This window comes from Pongo abelii, chromosome 21 (assembly GCF_028885655.2).
Source record: "Pongo abelii isolate AG06213 chromosome 21, NHGRI_mPonAbe1-v2.0_pri, whole genome shotgun sequence".
Classification (NCBI taxonomy): Eukaryota; Metazoa; Chordata; class Mammalia; order Primates; family Hominidae; genus Pongo; species Pongo abelii.
Genome location: NC_072006.2, coordinates 48,230,255 through 48,247,785, shown reverse-complemented (window position 1 = coordinate 48,247,785; position 17,531 = coordinate 48,230,255). Strand labels below are relative to the sequence as shown.

The window sequence follows — 17,531 nt, the reverse complement described above, 5'->3', positions numbered from 1 at the left end:
ACTATTATCATTATCCCTCGGTTTGCTTCTTGGGGGGATTACACAAGAAAACATTTGAAAGCCCTCTGCATGGTGCTTGACACCCAGCAGGTGTTAACACCAATTCCAGCGTCACCCACGTAGCGTATATGCCTACCCACACACAGAGCCACGCCCGTTTGTCCTGTGGTTCAGATGAATTTAAAAACTCTGTCTTGAAGAGTCCCTTGTCTCTCTTCACCAGATAGTCCCAATGCATGTACATCTTCTTATCTGGTTTTCCCAGTTGGTCCGGGTGCCCTCCCCTGGGTAATAGAGTTTGGCTTATCTTTCATGACATAAAGAGGGAATATAAAATTCAGTGAACCCTTGCAAAGTCTAATGGAAGAATTAAGGCTATCTGAATTTGTGAAGCCTCTTAAACATGAGCTAGTTTTAAAGAAAATCTGGAAAACGACTGCAAGTGCCTATTTGGACAGAGCCCAACAAAAGCATTTCCTAGGGGGGCGATTAGCAGGTCATCTTTGATAAAAAGATAACACTCTTTGTAATTATCAGAGCTATTATAATCAGGTGGCCCTACAAATGTATCTGAAGGTGTCTGCGGTCTGCTCCTTTAGGTAAATGAGACTTAAGGGAAAACACTGCCATTTAGTTACAGTGGGAATTCATTTTTATTACAAATAACAATAGCAAATGCTCATTGAATGTTTACTCTCTGCCAGACATTTGCTAAGACTTTACATACATTATCTCCGATACACTTCATCACAATCTTCAGGTGGGTACAATTATGATTCCAAGACAAGGGAACCGAGGCTTCAGAGGTGAAGCCAGGATCTAATTCAGGTGTCTGGGACCAACCACCACCCCCACATTGTCTCCATTCACCCCAGTACCAAAGGCAGCAACACAGTGACCCCAAACTGTAGCCATGCTCACCCCCGCACCACAGCCCTCATAGCAGATGACAAAGTACCCACCTGGCCCTGCTCTTGTTTGTATTACCATACATCCCAAATAGGGATGGTATGGAGCAGTGAGGTTTCTGCTAGAAAATGAGCCCAGTAAGCAAGTAAGGTACAAGCATTCTAACGAACTGGAAACCCATTTATGTCTAGTGTTCCATTATTGAAATGCTAAGCATGTGGGAGTTATTTATATCCTACTGCTCAAGCTCATCGCCAAGGTCTGATTGCAAAAATTCAAAAAATTGCAACCTCGGGCATAAATGGGTTAAAACCATTCCAGACATGGCGGTGTGAGTCCGAATCGCTAGGTTTGAGAGAGAGAAGAGGAAGCTGAGGACTTGCATTATTGATGGACCCACAAGGAAAAAATTTCCAAAGAAATGGAGCATCCATTTTCATTGAACTATTTCGTGAGAACCAAACACTATAAAATGTGGATCTTGAGTTGGTTTCCTCCCACCCTCCTTCCCTTCCTTGTCTCCTTTTATTTCTCACCTAGCTTCAAAAACAAACAAAAAAATGTGACGTGCCTTATGAAAACACACAGAGGACACCAGCTTTTTTAAACAAGGAAGTTTGGTGGTAATAAATGAAGAGTAAACAAAATACAGTTGAGATCGTTTGACTATAAAGCCACGTCCTGAGGTCCCAGGGGTCTGCTAGAATTGGGCCACAAATTTGACTGTGGCTTCTGAACAGTCATGGCAGAGGTAGACACAAGCCACCCCAAACCATGAGATTCTGCTAGGAAAATCAACTAAGCAGCCCTCCTCCTGTGCCACAGGTGTGTGTGTGACTCAAGCTGACAAAAGTGAACTGCTTCCTCCTAGACATAGTGGTCTGTCCAGCGATGCTGTCATGGTCCTCTCTGCCAGAGATGTCAGGGAAGATGCTAGCTGCCAGCAGCCATCAAGCCTGTTGTGTGGAAATGGGCCTTGTGACACTGGTGGGGTTCCTGGATTGAACCATGCCTGAAACCCTGTATCCATCCTCTGGATATTTCAGACTCTTTTGTATAAGTTTGAGTTTGGTCCCTGTCATTTAAAAATGAATGTAAGAGTCATAACTAGTACATAATATTAAATGTGAAGGGAAAAAAAGCAAAAATAATCACAAGTCACAGTTGCTCAGAAGAAGCACTAGAATTCTCTTAAGGAGATTTTTCTATGGTATAAAAAAATGCTCTACTGTTCTACCATTTTTCTGTAGATTTTGATGGTTCAAATCAGCCATTATTATTTATTTTTGAGACAGGGTCTTGCTGCGTGGCCCAGGCTGGAGTGCAGTGGCATCATCTCGGCTTACTGCAACTTTTACCTCCCAGGTTCAAGTGATTATCGTGCCTCAACCTTCTGAGTAGCTGGTATTACAGGTGTGTGCCACCACACCGGGCTAATTTTTGTATTTTTAGTAGAGACGGAATTTTGCCATGTTGACCAGGATGGTCTTGAACTCCTGGCCTCAAGTGACCCACCTGCCTCAGCCTCCCAAAGTGCTGGGATTAGAACTGTGAGCCACCATGCCTGGCCTCAAATCAGCCATTCTAAGGATATATATCTCCTTAGAATGGGATTCAGGACCCTTATGATCCAGGCCCTACTGAGCTCTTTCATCTCCTCTCTCTCCTTGGCTCCAGGTCCTTCCTCTCCAGCCCAATAAAAAGAATGAACCACATGCCGTTCCCAAGCATGGCACGAGCACCCTTGCCGCCTCTTTTTGTACCTGATATTCCCCCAACCTGGGAAAGGTTCTTTCTTGCCTTTGTCTGCCTGCTACATTTTTGCCTATCCCAGGAACTTTAACTGAGTAATCACCCTCTTCTCTGGCAGCTTAAGCAAGATACAATTTTTTAAATTATATGATTCCATTTCTATGAAATGTCCAGAATAGGTAAATTTATAGAGACAGAAAGTCAATTAGTAGTTGCCTAGGGCTGAAGATTTCAGGGGGTGGGTTGGGAGTGATGGCCAAAAATATGATGTTTCTTCCTGTTGTTTTTTTGAGAAAGGGTCTCACTCTGTCACCACAGCCTTGACCTCCCGGGTTCGAGTCATCCTCCTACCTCAGCCTCCCAAGTAGCTAGGACTACAGGTACATGCCACCACACCTGGCTAATTTTTTGTTTTGTAGAGATGGGGTCTTGCTATGTTGCCAAGGCTGGTCTTGAACTCCTAGACTCAAGTGATCCTCCTGCCTCAGTCTCCCAAAGTGCTGGGGTTACAGGCGTGAGCCACCATGCCCAGCAATAGAGCATTTTTCTTTTCTCTTTTCTTTTCTTTTCGTGATAGGGTCTTGCCATGTTGCCCGGAGTGCAGTCAGTGCCTTTTCACAGGCACGATCCCACTACTGGTTAGCATGGGAGTTTTGACCTGCTCTGTTTCCGACCTTGGCCGGTTTACCCCTCCTTAAGCAACCCAGTGGTTCCCCACTCCTAGGAGGTCACCATACTGATGCCAAAGCTAGTGCAGCCAACTGATTTGCACAGTGCACTACAGCCCAGAACTCCTGGGCTCAAGCGATCCTCCCATTTAGCCTCCCAAGTAGCTGAGATTATAGGTACACACCACTGTGCCTAGCTAGTGTTTCTTTATGGGGTGATGAAATGTTCTCAAATCAATTGTGTTAATGGTCACACAACTCTGTGAATATATGAAAAGCCATTAAGTAGCATACTTTAAATGGGTGAATTGTATGGAATATAAATTATACCTCAATAAAACTGTTAAAAAATAAAAATGAGATTATACTATTAACAAATAATGCAAACCAATACTGAGATATTGTACCCAGAGCTCTAGAAGGAAGCAGCGTGCTGACATTAGATTTCTCTCCATACCCACCCACCGTGTCCCACAGACTCCCATGCAAGCAACCAGGTGAACCCAGACCCTGCCCATGAGCCGAGAGTTCTTATCAAAGCATCAACATTCTTCTGCTTCCCTCTCAACCCCTTCCCTGCTGTCATCAGCAGGAACTGCAGCAGGTGACAGGGACTCACCGTGGGCAGCTGGCCCGACAGCAGGTGGCTGTCCTGTGCTAGCATGTTGGACACCATGATGGCTGGGAGGTCCATGGCCTGATAGGAGTAGGCAGGGAGCAGACCATTGGGGGTGAGGCCGTGGCACAGCGAGTGGTAGCTGGCTTCGTGGTCCCCCAGGTGCAGGAGGGATGGCTCCGGGAGGTTGGGAGGTGTTATCGGGGGGATCTCATAGTCTTCGTTGTTCTCGCTCTGGCCGTTGTAGGTCTAAAACATCAAAAAGACATGTCAGTGGGGGTCAGTGCCTTACAAGCGCAGAACATACCCAACAGCGCTAATAACAGCAGCAACAATAATGATAGCAACCCCTTGGCAAAGGAGAGAACGGATGATGCTTCTGCAAGGCAGAGGGTCAAGACGGTGCCCTGACTCAGTCAGACTCCTGCCCTATCCCCAAACAGATGTTTCCTCCCACCAGAGGCTCTGCATACAGAAGCCTGCCCTCCTGGAGAATGGGGGCCGGCTCCCCCTGTTCCTCTCTGGTTTCCCACCAGATGTGGCCATGACAGTCACCTTGGATCCATCTTTCCGGCCCACCCATTTCACAGATAGAGACTCAGGTCCAGGGAGGAAAGCAGTCCATCCAAGGTTGGGGGAAGAGTTGGGAATGGAGCTGAAGTGTCCTGATTCCAGGCCTGGTGATCTTTCCAGGGAAGCCGGGCCATTTTCTCTTGTGCTCCCAACACTCAGCCCAAGGCTTCTCAGTCTTTCTCATCTTGGTAAATGGCACAAACATCCTTGCAGGAGTGCAAGCTAGAAACCAGGAGTCACCTGCGCACCTTCCTTTCCAATCCTTCCTTGTTTATTTTTTCCCACCTCGCCAAACTGTCCAGGAACCTCCAGGACAACGCTGAATAGAAATGGTGAGAGCAGACATCCGGGCCTTTTTCCTTATCTTAAAGAGCTCAATATTTCACCACAAAGGATGCCATTTGCCACAGGTTCTTTGAGGTATTCTTAAGCAAGCTGAGGGACATCCTGGTGGGTCAAAGTGTGTGGCTTTATTAAAATCGTGCATGGCTTTTCAATTTTATCAAATTCTTTCCCCCTGCATCCACTGACAGACTCAAATGACCTTTCTCCTTTAATTCAGTTAATATAGTAAATGTGTAATTTGGTTTTCTAATGGTAGATCAATCTTGTGTTCCTGGAATAAACCCTATTTGGTCATGACATATTATTCTTTCTATAGATTGTTGGGTTTTGTTGGCTGATGTTTTGTTTAGGACTTTTGTATCAGGTTCACAAGTGCGACTGGCCTATTGTTTTCCTGTCTCATTCTGTCCTTGTTGGGGTTTTAGTAACAAGGTTACATTAGCTTGAGGAGTCATTCTTCCATTTCTACACTCTGGAAGAGATTAGACCTAGCAGAAGAGAGATGTGTCAACTGGAAAATGACTCTGAAGAAATTATCCAGAGTTCAGCATAGACGGTCAAAAAGGAAATATGAAAGAGAGATTATGTGCACAGCGGACAGAGTTAAGAGTGTCTAATGGATGCCTGTTCAATCAGCATTCTGGAAGGAGAAGAGTGAGAGAACTGAGGAGATAATAGCTGAGAATGTTCCAGAACAGAGGAAGCATATCAAAGGCATTGGCAAATATAAAGGTAAATGTTTTCCACACTTTTTCTTTCATTTTTTAAATGGACATAAAATAATGGTACTTACTTACGGGGTACACAGTGATGTTTTGATACAAATAATGCATAACGATCAGATCAGGGTAATTGGCATATCCGGCATCTTGAACATTTATCATTTGTGTTGGGAACATTCAATATCTTCCTTCTAGCTCTTTCAGACTATATAACTACGTAACATATATTGTTACCTACAGTGCTAAATCTTAAATTAATCAAGAAATATGCATAGAGGTGGGGGGAAACCTAAACCACAATAGCATGTAAGAAATAACATCTTCTAGCATCACCGTATTGTTTGTTAAGTGAGTGTGTTAAAATAGTGAAGGTCACTCAGCCTGGCACAGGACCTGGTTGGTGGTAGCCAATTCCCTGAGTGTCTGCTGGATGAAGTTACTGAGCAGCGGTGATAGCTGGGTGCGCGTACAGCCTGTGGCAACAGCAGAAAGCACAAGATACCTAAATTCCATGGGGGAGAGCCCTAGACTACGCTTTACAGTCGTAGAACAGACTGAGAGGGTAAGTGCCTTGCCACCCTGGGACCCACCACTGGGACCCAGAGCCCACATGGCCCCTTGCTCATTTCCTCCCTCTGCAGGGCTACAGCAGGATGATCTCATAGATGGGCAAACAGTCATCTGGGAACAGGCCATGACCATGCCCACGTTCCTGCTTCACCTTCTCCTTCTCTGTTCTCATGCTAGGGTTCCTCAGGCTGTCCTGAACTCCCCTCTCTTCCTGCCCTACATTGCCTCCCCAGGTGGACCTCAACCAGTCTGGGTTTCGATTCTCATCTAAGTGCCACATTTACCCCTTCAGCCTTGGTCACTCATCTGAGCTCCAGGGCTCAGCCCCTCCATGCCCAATCAATGTTCTCATTTGTTGATCATAATACCCCTTCCCCTGCCGTGTCCCTGTGTCCTCCCCATCTCAGCAAGTGACACTACCTTCCATCCAGTTCATAGAACCACGAACCTGGGACTCACTCCCTGACATCTCTCAAATCCAATGAAACGCCTCCAAAATATCTTTAAAATCTGTTTCTCTCCCACTGCCACTATCCTAGTCCAGGCCACCACCACCTCTTACCAGCCCTTTTCATTGGCCACTCGGGCTGCTCTATTCTCTTTCTGTAGCCAGACTGGTCTCTATCAAGATGATCATCACACGATGTCAATCCTACATCAAATGATGAGCTCCCCACTGCCTTCAGGATGAAGTCCATAGTCCCAGATCCAGCCCTGGAAGTCCTTGTATGGCCTGGCCCCGCTACCCCTCTAACTACAGTGACCTCTCCTGCCTCTGGGCTCTCCCCTACACAGTTCCCTCTGCTGCACTCCGCCCGCCACACGTTGTCCCTCCCGTGGTTCGTTCCTACTCATCTCTCCACAATAGGTTTTGTTTAAATGTCTTGCCTGATACTCCAGGGTAGATCAAACCCCATTTCACACCCCAAGATTGCCCAGAATTTTTCCTTGGAAGCACTCATTGTTATAAGTAGTTAACTGACTTCTTGTGTGATTATTTGTCGGATATTTAATGTGAGTTTTGCTCCCTATATCCCCAATGCCTCAGTCAGAACCTGGAACAGAGTTGGAACACAAAGTAAGAGCTCAGAAACAATGAGTTGGCCTATAATCCCAGCACTTTGGGAGGCCAAGATGGGAGGATTGCTTGAGACCACTCTGGGCAACATGGTGAAACCCGATCTCTATAAAAAAAAATACAAAAATTTGCTGGGTGTGTTGCCATGCACCTGTAGTCCCAGCTACTTCGGGGGCTGAGGTGGAGGATCATTTGAGCCCAGGAGGTCAAGGCTGAAGTGAGCTGTGATTGTGCCACTACACTCCAGCCTGGGTGACAGAGGGAGACCTCATCTTAAAAAAAAAAAAAGAAAAAAAAAAAGGTGAATGTACAGCCAGGTCCTGGGGTGGACACCATAAACATGCGTCTCACTCAACCTTCATGACTGCCCTGGAGGTGGGAACTACTGTCCCTATCACGCAGGAGGCAGTGCAGTGCAGTGGTTAAGAGCCAGGCAGCTTGGGTTTGCATCCTGGCTCTGCCACTTACTGCCTGTGTGTGACTCTGGGTGCATTACTTACCCTCTGATACAGTTTGGATATTTGTCCCCTCCAAATCTCATGTCGAAAAGTGACCCACTGTTGGAGGTGGGGCTGAACCAAAAGTGTTTGGGTCATAGGGCAGATCCTTCAGTAGTGGTTTGGGACCCTCCCTGTGGTAATGAGTGAGTTTTTGCTCTATTCGTTCATGCAAGAGCTGGTTGTTTAAAGAGACTGGCACCTCTTCCCCTCTCTCTCTCATTGTCCTGCCATGTGACATGCCTGCTCCCCGCTTCACCTTCTCCCAGGAGTAAAAGCTTCCTGAGGCCTCATCAAAAGCTGAGCGGATGTGGGTGCTATGCTGATACAGCCTGCAGAACCATGAGCCAATTAAACCTCTTTTCTTTGTAAAAGATCCAGTCTCAAGTATTCCTTTATAGCAATGCAAAACAGACTAAAACACCCTCTCTGTGCCTCAGTTTCCTCATGTGTGAGAAAGCGGGTAATGACAGTATGTATCTACAGGGATGCTATAAAGAATAAATGAATCAATAACATGTAAGTTTCTCAGGGCAATGTTGAGCACACAGTGAGTGATGTCAGCATTAGTTATTGCTATCCTTGCTGCCCTTGTCTGGAGTTTCAGAGATGGTGGGGACTTCCCCAAGGACACAGAATAAGCAAACAGTAGCACACTGGGATATGGAGGACAGGGACACATGCAAAAGGTAAGTAGAGTCAAAATGGTTGCTGGTGGTCATGAATACTATGATACTATGGGGGACACACACAAGGGATTGTATAGGGAGCATCAAAGGAGTAGAGTCTTGCCTTAGAATGGGCAGAGGGGTTGGGAAGGCTTCCTGGAGGTGGCGACTCTGAACTGGAAAGCTGGCAGTGGGATTCTACTTTCTGGGGTGATATGATACCTGTGGCTTATTGCCACCTAAAGGCAGTTGGCCCCCAGCCCATCTCGGTGGTCAGGCTGAAGACACACATCACCGTGTGGTGCTCAGACCTGTATTGTGCAAGTTAGGAACACTCATAAATGAGGATCCTGAGCCAGTGAGCTGCTGTTTACTTATTCTGTGTCTTTGGGGAAGTCCTTTAACTGTCTTGTCATCAGTGCCTAGCACAGTGCACAGTGATGACTCATTACAACACAATAAATGGGCACGGGAAATGGGGGAATGTCCCGGTCTCTAGTTTCAAACCACAGCTCTCCTTCCCAGCATACTACACGCCCCTCAGCCACCTGCTGTTCATGTGTTTTGACCACCACCTCCCTCCCTGTCCCTCAGCACCCTTAAAATAGGTGCTGACACAGAGAAGGTGCCCAGTGAATGCTAACTGACTGCTCAAGTCCATTCCTTTCAGTCAAAAAACAAAACTTCAATCCACTGGAACCAGCCCAATTGACCAGAAGCCTTTTGAAAAAATAAGCATATGCTGTATCAAAATATTGGAATCACACAATTATGACAATTCACTTAAAGAGGCAATTAGCACACTTAAAAATAACTAAGCATGCAAACATGAACATGCCTCTTCTGAATGCAATCAAATCCTACATGCATGACACTGAACACAAAACAACTTGTCCTGAGTACCTACTATGTGCCAGGCACTGAGCCCAGCATGTCCATATACATTCTCCATTTAATTCATATGTGTTCTGTAGAGAAGTGATTATTATCTTCGTTTTGCAGATGAGGGACATGGAGTTTAGAGAGTAGAGGTGTCACATAGCTAGTAGGTCCTAGTTGTAATTCAGACCCCAGTCTTGTGACTCCAAACCCAGCATTTTCCTACAGTAGAATTGGCCATTCCATGGTGCCTAATTTTCTCTCTACCACTGGCATCCTCATGAAAATATAGAAAGAGATGCTAAGTCATAAGAGCTTTGCCAGTTAAAAATATTAGTAAAATCTTACAGGAAATCTGCAAAGAGTTACCTCTTCATTTCCACTCTTTCTTTCTTAAACCCACTCCAATCATGTTTTCATCCCACTTCCACCAAAACTGCTTGGGAAGGTCATCAATGACCTCCATCTTCCTAAATCCAGTGGCCAATGCTCAGTCTTCATCTGGCCTTCATCTTGACCTTATCAGTGGAATTTGATATAATTAGTGCACCCTCCTCCCTTGGAACAAACTTCTTCACTTGGCTTCTGGGACACCAGAGATATTGGTCCTTCAACATCACAGGCCATTTCTTCTGTATGTCCTTTGTTGGTTCCCATTCTTCTCCTTAATCTATTGATGATGACATTCCCAGAGCTCAGATCTTATACCCTCCTCTAAACACACTCACTCCCTGGTGCTCTCATCCAGACTCTTGGCATCATGGACCATCTGTACGCTGCTGAGCTCCAGTTCTTACTACCAGGCCAGACCTTCTCCTGAAATGCAGACGCATATAGCCCACTGTTATTTGTCCTTCCCTTTGGATGTTAATTGATATCTCAAACAACTTAACACATTTAAGAGAGAACCTACCCCTCCCACAGTCTTCTCCACCTCAGCTAATGGCCACTCCATCCTACTGGTTGCTCAGGCCAGAAACCAAGGTGTCATCCTTGACCCCTGTCTTCCTCCCACATCCTACACGAAATGTGTCCAAAAATACCATCAGCTCCACCTTGAGCCATCACCCTCTTTGCCCTGGATGACTGCAGCAGTCTCCTCCCTGGCCTCTTGGCCTCCCTGCCTCCACCCTTGCTAAGGTCCATTCTCACCCCAGGGCCAGAATTATCCTGCTAAAATATAAGCTCTGCTCACAACCCTCTAGAGCTCTCCTTCTCACTCAGATAAGGAACAATGGCCCCATGCTATGTAGTCTTGCTCTCCCAAGTCCCATGTCCATTTTTTATCTCTCTGATGTCATCATCTCCTATTCCCCTCGTTCATACTACTCCAGCTACTCTAGGCACATTTCTGCCCCAGAGTCTTTGAAATGGCTGTTCCCTTCCTTTAGAATACTCTGCTTTCAATATCCACACAGCCTGCTGTTCTTTCCCCATTGAATGGTCTTGACACCCCTATAGAAAATCAACTGACCATAGATGTATTGGTTTATTTCTAGACTCTCAATTCTATTCCATTGGTCTATATGTCTGTCGTTATGCCAGTACCACATTGTTTTGACCACTGTTGCTTTATGGAAATTGGGAAGTGTAAGTCCTCCAGCCTGTTATTTTTCAAGATTATTGGTGCTATTCAGGCCCCCTGGCAATTCCATATGAATTTGAGGATCAGATTTTTCATTTCTGCAAAAAAGACCAGTGGAAATTTGATAGGGATTGCACTGAATCTGTAGATGCTCAGATAGTATTGCCATCTTAACATTATTAAGTCTTCCAATCCACAGACATGGATATCTTTCAATTTATTTAGATCTTTAATTTCTTTTGGCAATGTTGTGTAGTTTTCAGTTTAGGAGTTTTTCCCCTTCCTGGTTAAATTTATTCCTACATATTTTATTCTCTTAGATGTTATTATATATGGAATTTTTTTTAGTTTCCTTTATGGGTTGTTCATTGTTGGTTTACAGAAACGCAAGTGACTTTTCCCATACTGATTTTGCCCTGAAACTTTGATGAATTCATTTATTAACTATTTGTTATAATTTTAAAAGCAAAAATTTTACACCATTGGAAGAACCAAAGAAAGTAGAAGAAAACAGAACTTTATCAATCTAGAAAAATCTGCAAAGAAAATAGGAATGAACTATCAAACATAATAAAGAATATTCATAAAATGGCAGCATTAAGACTAAACATTCATAACACAATATGAATGATTTCAATTGCTTTATTAAAAGACAAAATATTTTTATTAAAATACATATAGCATATGGTTTATAATAGACATATCTAAAATAAAATGACCTCTAAGGTAAAAATAAATAGACATCAGCCGAGCATGGTGGCTCATGCCTGTAATCCCAGCACTTTGAGATGCCAAGGTGGGTATATCACCTCAGGTCAGAAGTCCAAGATGAGCCTGGCCAATATGGTGAAACTCCATCTCTACTAAAAATACAAAAATTAGCTGGACATGGTGGCGAGTGCCTGTAATCCCAGCTACTCAGGAGGCTGAGACAGGAGAATCCCTTGAACCCAGGAAGCAGAGGTTGCAGTGAGCTGAGATTGTGCCACTGCCCTCCATCCTGAGTGACAGAACAAGACTGTCTTAAAATAAATAGATAGATAGATAGATAGATAGATAGATAGATAGATAGATAGATAGATGTATCAGGCCAACAAAAAGCAGAATGGCAAAATTAATTACAAATTAAGTACAAATCAGGGCAAAAAAAGCATTAAAACATATCAAAAGGAACACTTAAGTCAATAAATGATATAAATCTACTAAGAAGAAATGACAAATTTTTATGTAAATTGATAAAACCACAGAAATATAAAATGTAAAAAACTGTTAGTACAAAACCATAAACAAAATGGGCAAATCAGTCAGATAGAAATGAGTGAGGATTAAGGATTTGAATAACACAATTCACTCTTTTGATTTATTCCTTTCAAATGTCCATAGGACACTTACAAAATATAACCAGGTAAACTACAAAGAGAATCTCAAACTCTTCAAAAGGTAGAAATTAGATAGATCACATTCTAAGACCTAAATACACTGATAGGCTTTGGCTCTGCATCCCCACCCAAATCTCATGTCAAATTGTAATTCTCAGAGTTCAGGCAGGGGCCTGGTGGGAGGTGAATGGATCATGGGGGCTGATTTCTCCCTTGCTGTTCTCGTGATAGTAAGCAAGTTCTCACAAGATCGGTTTGTTTGAAAGTGTGCAGCCCTTTCCCCATCTCCCTCTGTCTTCTGCTGCCACGTGAATATGTGCTTGCTTCCCCTTCACCCTTCTACCATGATTGTAAGTTTCCTGAGGCCTCCCTAGCCATGCCTCCTGTACAGCCTGCAGAACTGTGAATCAATTAAACCTCTTTTCTTTATAAACTACCCAGTCTCAGGTAGTTTTCTAGCAATGTGAGAACACAGACTAGTACATGCACCAACCTAGTTATTAACAAAAACAAACAAGTAAAAAAAATGGAGGGAGGGAAATCCTCCTACATACTTAACTTAAACACTTTAAGAGCAATCATCTAAGTAACTTCTGTGTTAAAGAGGAAATCACAACTGAAATGATGAGAACACTACCTGACAAAATTTATGAGAGATGGACAATGAAAAATTATACTTTTATCGAAATGAATTTATTAGAAGACAAGAAAGACAAACTCAGCACTCAACTCTAGAAGGTAGAAATAACAAAAATAAACTGAAATAACAAAAAAACTGAAATAACAAAAATAAACTGAAAGTCTATAGGAGAAAAAGTAATAAAATAGAAAACAAATTTTAAATAAGAAATACAAGGAAGAGATTTTTTTTTGAAAAGGCTAATAAAATAAGGAACCACTGACAAGAAAAAAGAAAAAGATACCCAAAAGGGAATGAAAAATATATTAATTCTTTAAAAGCCATTGAGAATTCCTTTGATACAGTATCAGGCTAATCTTGATCAATATTTATAATTTTCAGCTTGTTAATTCTATCATTTACATCTTCCTAACAACTATTACTTTTCTTTTTCTGCTTGATCCTTTGGTTTCTGAGAGAAATGTGTTAAAAATTTCCACTGTGATTGTGATTTTATCAACCTGCTGTATTGCTTCATATATTTCAAAGCTATGTTGTTAGGTATTTACAAATCAATTGTTATTGTATCTGCTTGGTGAAGTGTTCCTTTTATTAGTGACGGCTTTCTACTTTATCCCAGTTAGTGCTTACATGAAGGTTCTCAGGCTGCCATTTTGACTATCGATCTTCATTTCCCACCACAATGCTGTATAAGAAAGAGGTGAAGATTCACTGAGGGAGTAGTGGGTGATTTGACCTTTCTACAAATAGCTTGTTGAGAGTTGGAGCATAGCATAAAAGGAGAAGTGGCATTCACTCCCTGGTGATGCATGGTGAGAAATGATTCTTAGGAGAACCCAACTTGTGTCCCCAGAATTGAATCCTGATTATATATTCCAACAACCTTCCAGCTTTGTTGGGAGGAATATTTGAAACACATGGAAACATGAGGTGCTGTAACTCTCATGTATTGAGAGTTACACTGTTGATCTGCAGAAAGAGCTCTGGCTTTGGAGTTACACTGACATGGGGAATCTTACTTGCTTGAGGGCTTCTGGCAATTTATCCAAACTGCCTACTACTCAGTTTCCTTGTCTACACAACCCCACCTAAGAGCTGAGAGAATTATACAAGGAAACAGATGGGAAAACACATTAACAAAAAGTCAGCATAAATCCCACACACATACCCAAGGAAGAAAAAGAAAGCCCTCGGATGATATGCAGAACAAGTAGAAAATGGCATTTCCATTTTACAGAAGAGGAAACTGAATGAAGTTCAAAAGGGAAAAATGACTTATCCAAAGTCATATGGGTAGCATTTATGAAAATGAGGACAAGAAGCCCTGCCTACCAGCAGCCAAAGCTTTGCTCTGCCACTGTTCAAGCTCCTCCCAACACACACAAGTCCTGGCTAGGCCAGGGCAGGCCTGCTCCACGCCTCTTGTTCCAGTGTCATGTTAATAATGTTTTCTTTCACTCTAAACAGTGTCCTGGTTTGGCCAATAAATTATATGGTCGCCCTACCATCTTGCCATTTTAACAAGTAAAACCCACACCAGCAAGAACATCTCAGCTACAACATCACCGATCATTAGGGAAATGCAAATCAAAACCATAATGAGATACCATCTCACACCAGTCAGAACAGCTATTATGAAAAAGCCAAAAAATTACAGATCCTGGCAAGGTTGCAGAGAAAAGGTAACACACTGTTGGTAGGAGTGTAAATTAGTTCAACCATTGTGGAAAGCAATATAGCAATCACTCAAAGAACAAAAAGCAGAACTACCATTCAACCCAGCAATCCCATTACTGGATATATGCCCAGAAGAATATAAATCATTCTTCCATAAAGACACAGGTACGCAAATGTTCATTGCAGGACTATTCACAACAGATATGGAATCAACCTGAATGACCATCAATGACAGATTGGATAAAGAAAATGTTGTATGTGGTACATATACACCATGGAATACTATGCAGTCATAAAAAAGAATGACATCATGTCTTCTGCAGGAACATGGATGGAGCTGGAGGCCATTATCCTTAGCAAACAAATGCAGGAACAGAAAAGCAAATACCACATGTTCTCACTCATAAGTGAGAGCTAAATGATAACAACTCATCAACACAAGAAAAGGAACAACAGATACTGGGGTCTACTTGAGGGTGGGAGGAGGGAGAGGAGCAGAAAAAATAACTAATGGGTACTAGGCTGAATACCTGGGTGACAAAATAATCCATACAACAAATCCCCACGACACAAGTTTACCTATATAACAAACCTTCACACGTACCCCTGAACCTAAAATAAAAGTTTAAAAAAAGCCATCTCGGCTAAAAGACTGTAGTGCGATTCAGTGTTTCTCAACTCTGTTTTCACAATAGAAAATGGCATCTTATCCAAACTCCAAACCCCATCAACTGGAGCTGAGCTCCTAGCACTGTAACTTCTTATCACGGGTATAGTGATTTTATGAATTCTGCGGGGAATGAAATGCAATTTTGTCAGGCTTGTCTGTGTCCATAATGACCGAGTCAAATTAATCATCTCAGATAATACCCCTGTGTCACCCATCCCAGACATGTTTAATAGAATCTTTCTAATTCGAGTCTCACCATACATCAGATCTGGAGTATTGCAGCACTTCTGAAAACCAGGACAATTATGCCTTTTGCTTGGCCTGTCATTTTCCTGGACTAAAAATGTTTCTTAAAAAATAAAAAACTAAAAGTCCATACCATGTATAAGCCAAACGGGAGAGAAAAGCCATACCGTTAAAATGAAGCGTGGATTCTGGAGGAGGTGGGGGAGGGGAATGTAATATCTTTTTTCAGCCTTTATCTACAGGCAGAACCTCCAAGCCGAGCCAGGGCACTCACAGGAGTGCATCTAACACCCTCCCACCGGCAGTCTGCCACGCTGCTGGCCACAGCTGCTCTGTGGCTGTTCCTGACCCTGAAACGCTTGGATCAGGGCAGACAGAGGCATCATAGTGGGACAATGACAGGCAGTCACATTAGACAGGAGTTTTGTTGACTAAAACCCTATCTGGGAACAAACATGATAATCCCCATGTGTTCTTGCTCAGGACACAATCTGACTCAAGCTAAGGTTCCAGCAGCATCCTGGGTGATTCACTGTGCAGGGACGGGGAGGCTCTGGAAAGATACATGATTGGTGGGTGAGTTTGGGGGTCCTTTTCTTTAGGAAGCAGCAGTCCCAGCAGAACTTCAGTAGCAAAAGTCGCAAGGCTGGGGATAACTTGTGAGCAACAGCATTTGAATGAGAAGAGGCAGCCTGAACCAGGCATTGGCCCCATTTTACAGATAAGGAAGCTCAGTTTTCCAATAAGTGGTAGACTTTTTTTTTTTTTTTTTTTTTTGGAGACAGGGTCTGGCTCTGTCACCCAGGCTAGAGTACAGTAGCATAATCTTGGCTCACTGCAGCCTCTGACTCCTGGGCTCAAGCTATCCCCCCACCTCAGCCTCCTGAATAGCTGGGACTACAGGCACGAGCCAACACACCTGGTTAATTTTTTTGTAGAGATGGGGTTTTGCCATGTTGCCCAGGCTAGTCTCAAACTCCTGAGCTCAAGCAATCTACCCACCTTGGCCTCCCAAAGTGCTGGGATTTATAGGCATGAGCCACTGTGCCAAACTGTCTCTTTTTTTTTATTGAATTTTCTTTTTTGAGACAGAGTCTTGCTCTGTTGCCCAGGCTGGAGTATAGTGGCATGATCACAGCTCACTGCAGCCTCAATCTCTCAGGTTCAAGCGATCTTCCCACCTGAGACTCCCAAGAAGCTGGGACTACAAGTGTGTGCCACCATGTCCTACTATTTTTTATTTTTTTCAGGCGTGTGCCATCATGTCCTACTATTTTTTTTTTTTTTGTAGAGACCGGGTCTTTCTATATTGCCCAGACTGGTCTCAAACTCCTGGCCTCAAGCAATCCTCCCTGCTTTCCATTCCGAAGTGCTAGGATTACATGCGTGAGCTACCGTGCCCAGCCTCAAATGACATTTTTATAGCTACATATCCAACTGCCTCTTTGATACTTTCCTTCCCATGGATGTCCTGCACAAAAGCCCAGCAAACTTTTTCTGCAGATAATATGTATTTTTGGCTTTGTGAGTCATATGGTCTCTGTCACAACTATTCAACTCTATTGCTATAGCATGAAAGTAGCCACAGGCAATATTTAAACTAAGGAGGATCCCATGTTCCAGTAAAGCTTTATTTACACAAAACAGGTGGAGGGTCAGATTTGGTCCAAGGGCCATGATTTCTTTGACATGTCCAGAACTGAGCTTGTGGTCCTCCTTGTACCCACCAAGTCCGTTTCCCCCTCAGTACTCTTCTACCGGTGGCTCAAGCTGGGAACCTGGGAGTGACATTCAATTCCTCCCTCTCTCACCCCATCTCCAATCAATCACAAAGTCCTGTCAGCCCCAACTCCCCATGTATCTCAAATCTTCCCACCACGATCCATCTGCAGAGCAACCATCCTAGTCCAAGCAGTCATCACCTCCCACAAGGACTGCTGTAATCACCTCCTCAATGATCTCCTAACTTCTAATCTCGTTCCTTCCAAATTGTTCTCTCCATAGCAGCCAGGGTAGAGGTTCTACACAGAAAACTGATGGTGATACTCCCGTTAGTT

At 43.5% G+C, this 17,531-nt stretch overlaps 1 protein-coding gene across 6 annotated transcripts in view; it reads right to left on the bottom strand.

The window, feature by feature from the left end:
* The window catches only part of TOX2 (TOX high mobility group box family member 2), a 161,276-nt gene that overhangs the window by 64,397 nt on the left and 79,348 nt on the right, over positions 1–17,531 (bottom strand). For all 6 annotated transcript variants that reach the window (XR_008516943.2, XR_008516944.2, XR_008516941.2 and 3 more), the window contains exon 3: positions 3,949–4,194. Coding sequence is in view for 3 of the 6 variants with exons in the window: in XM_009233608.4 (XP_009231883.2) it covers positions 3,949–4,194 (246 nt within the window). In the remaining 3 variants the exon portion in view is untranslated. The remainder of the gene's footprint in view (positions 1–3,948; positions 4,195–17,531) is intronic.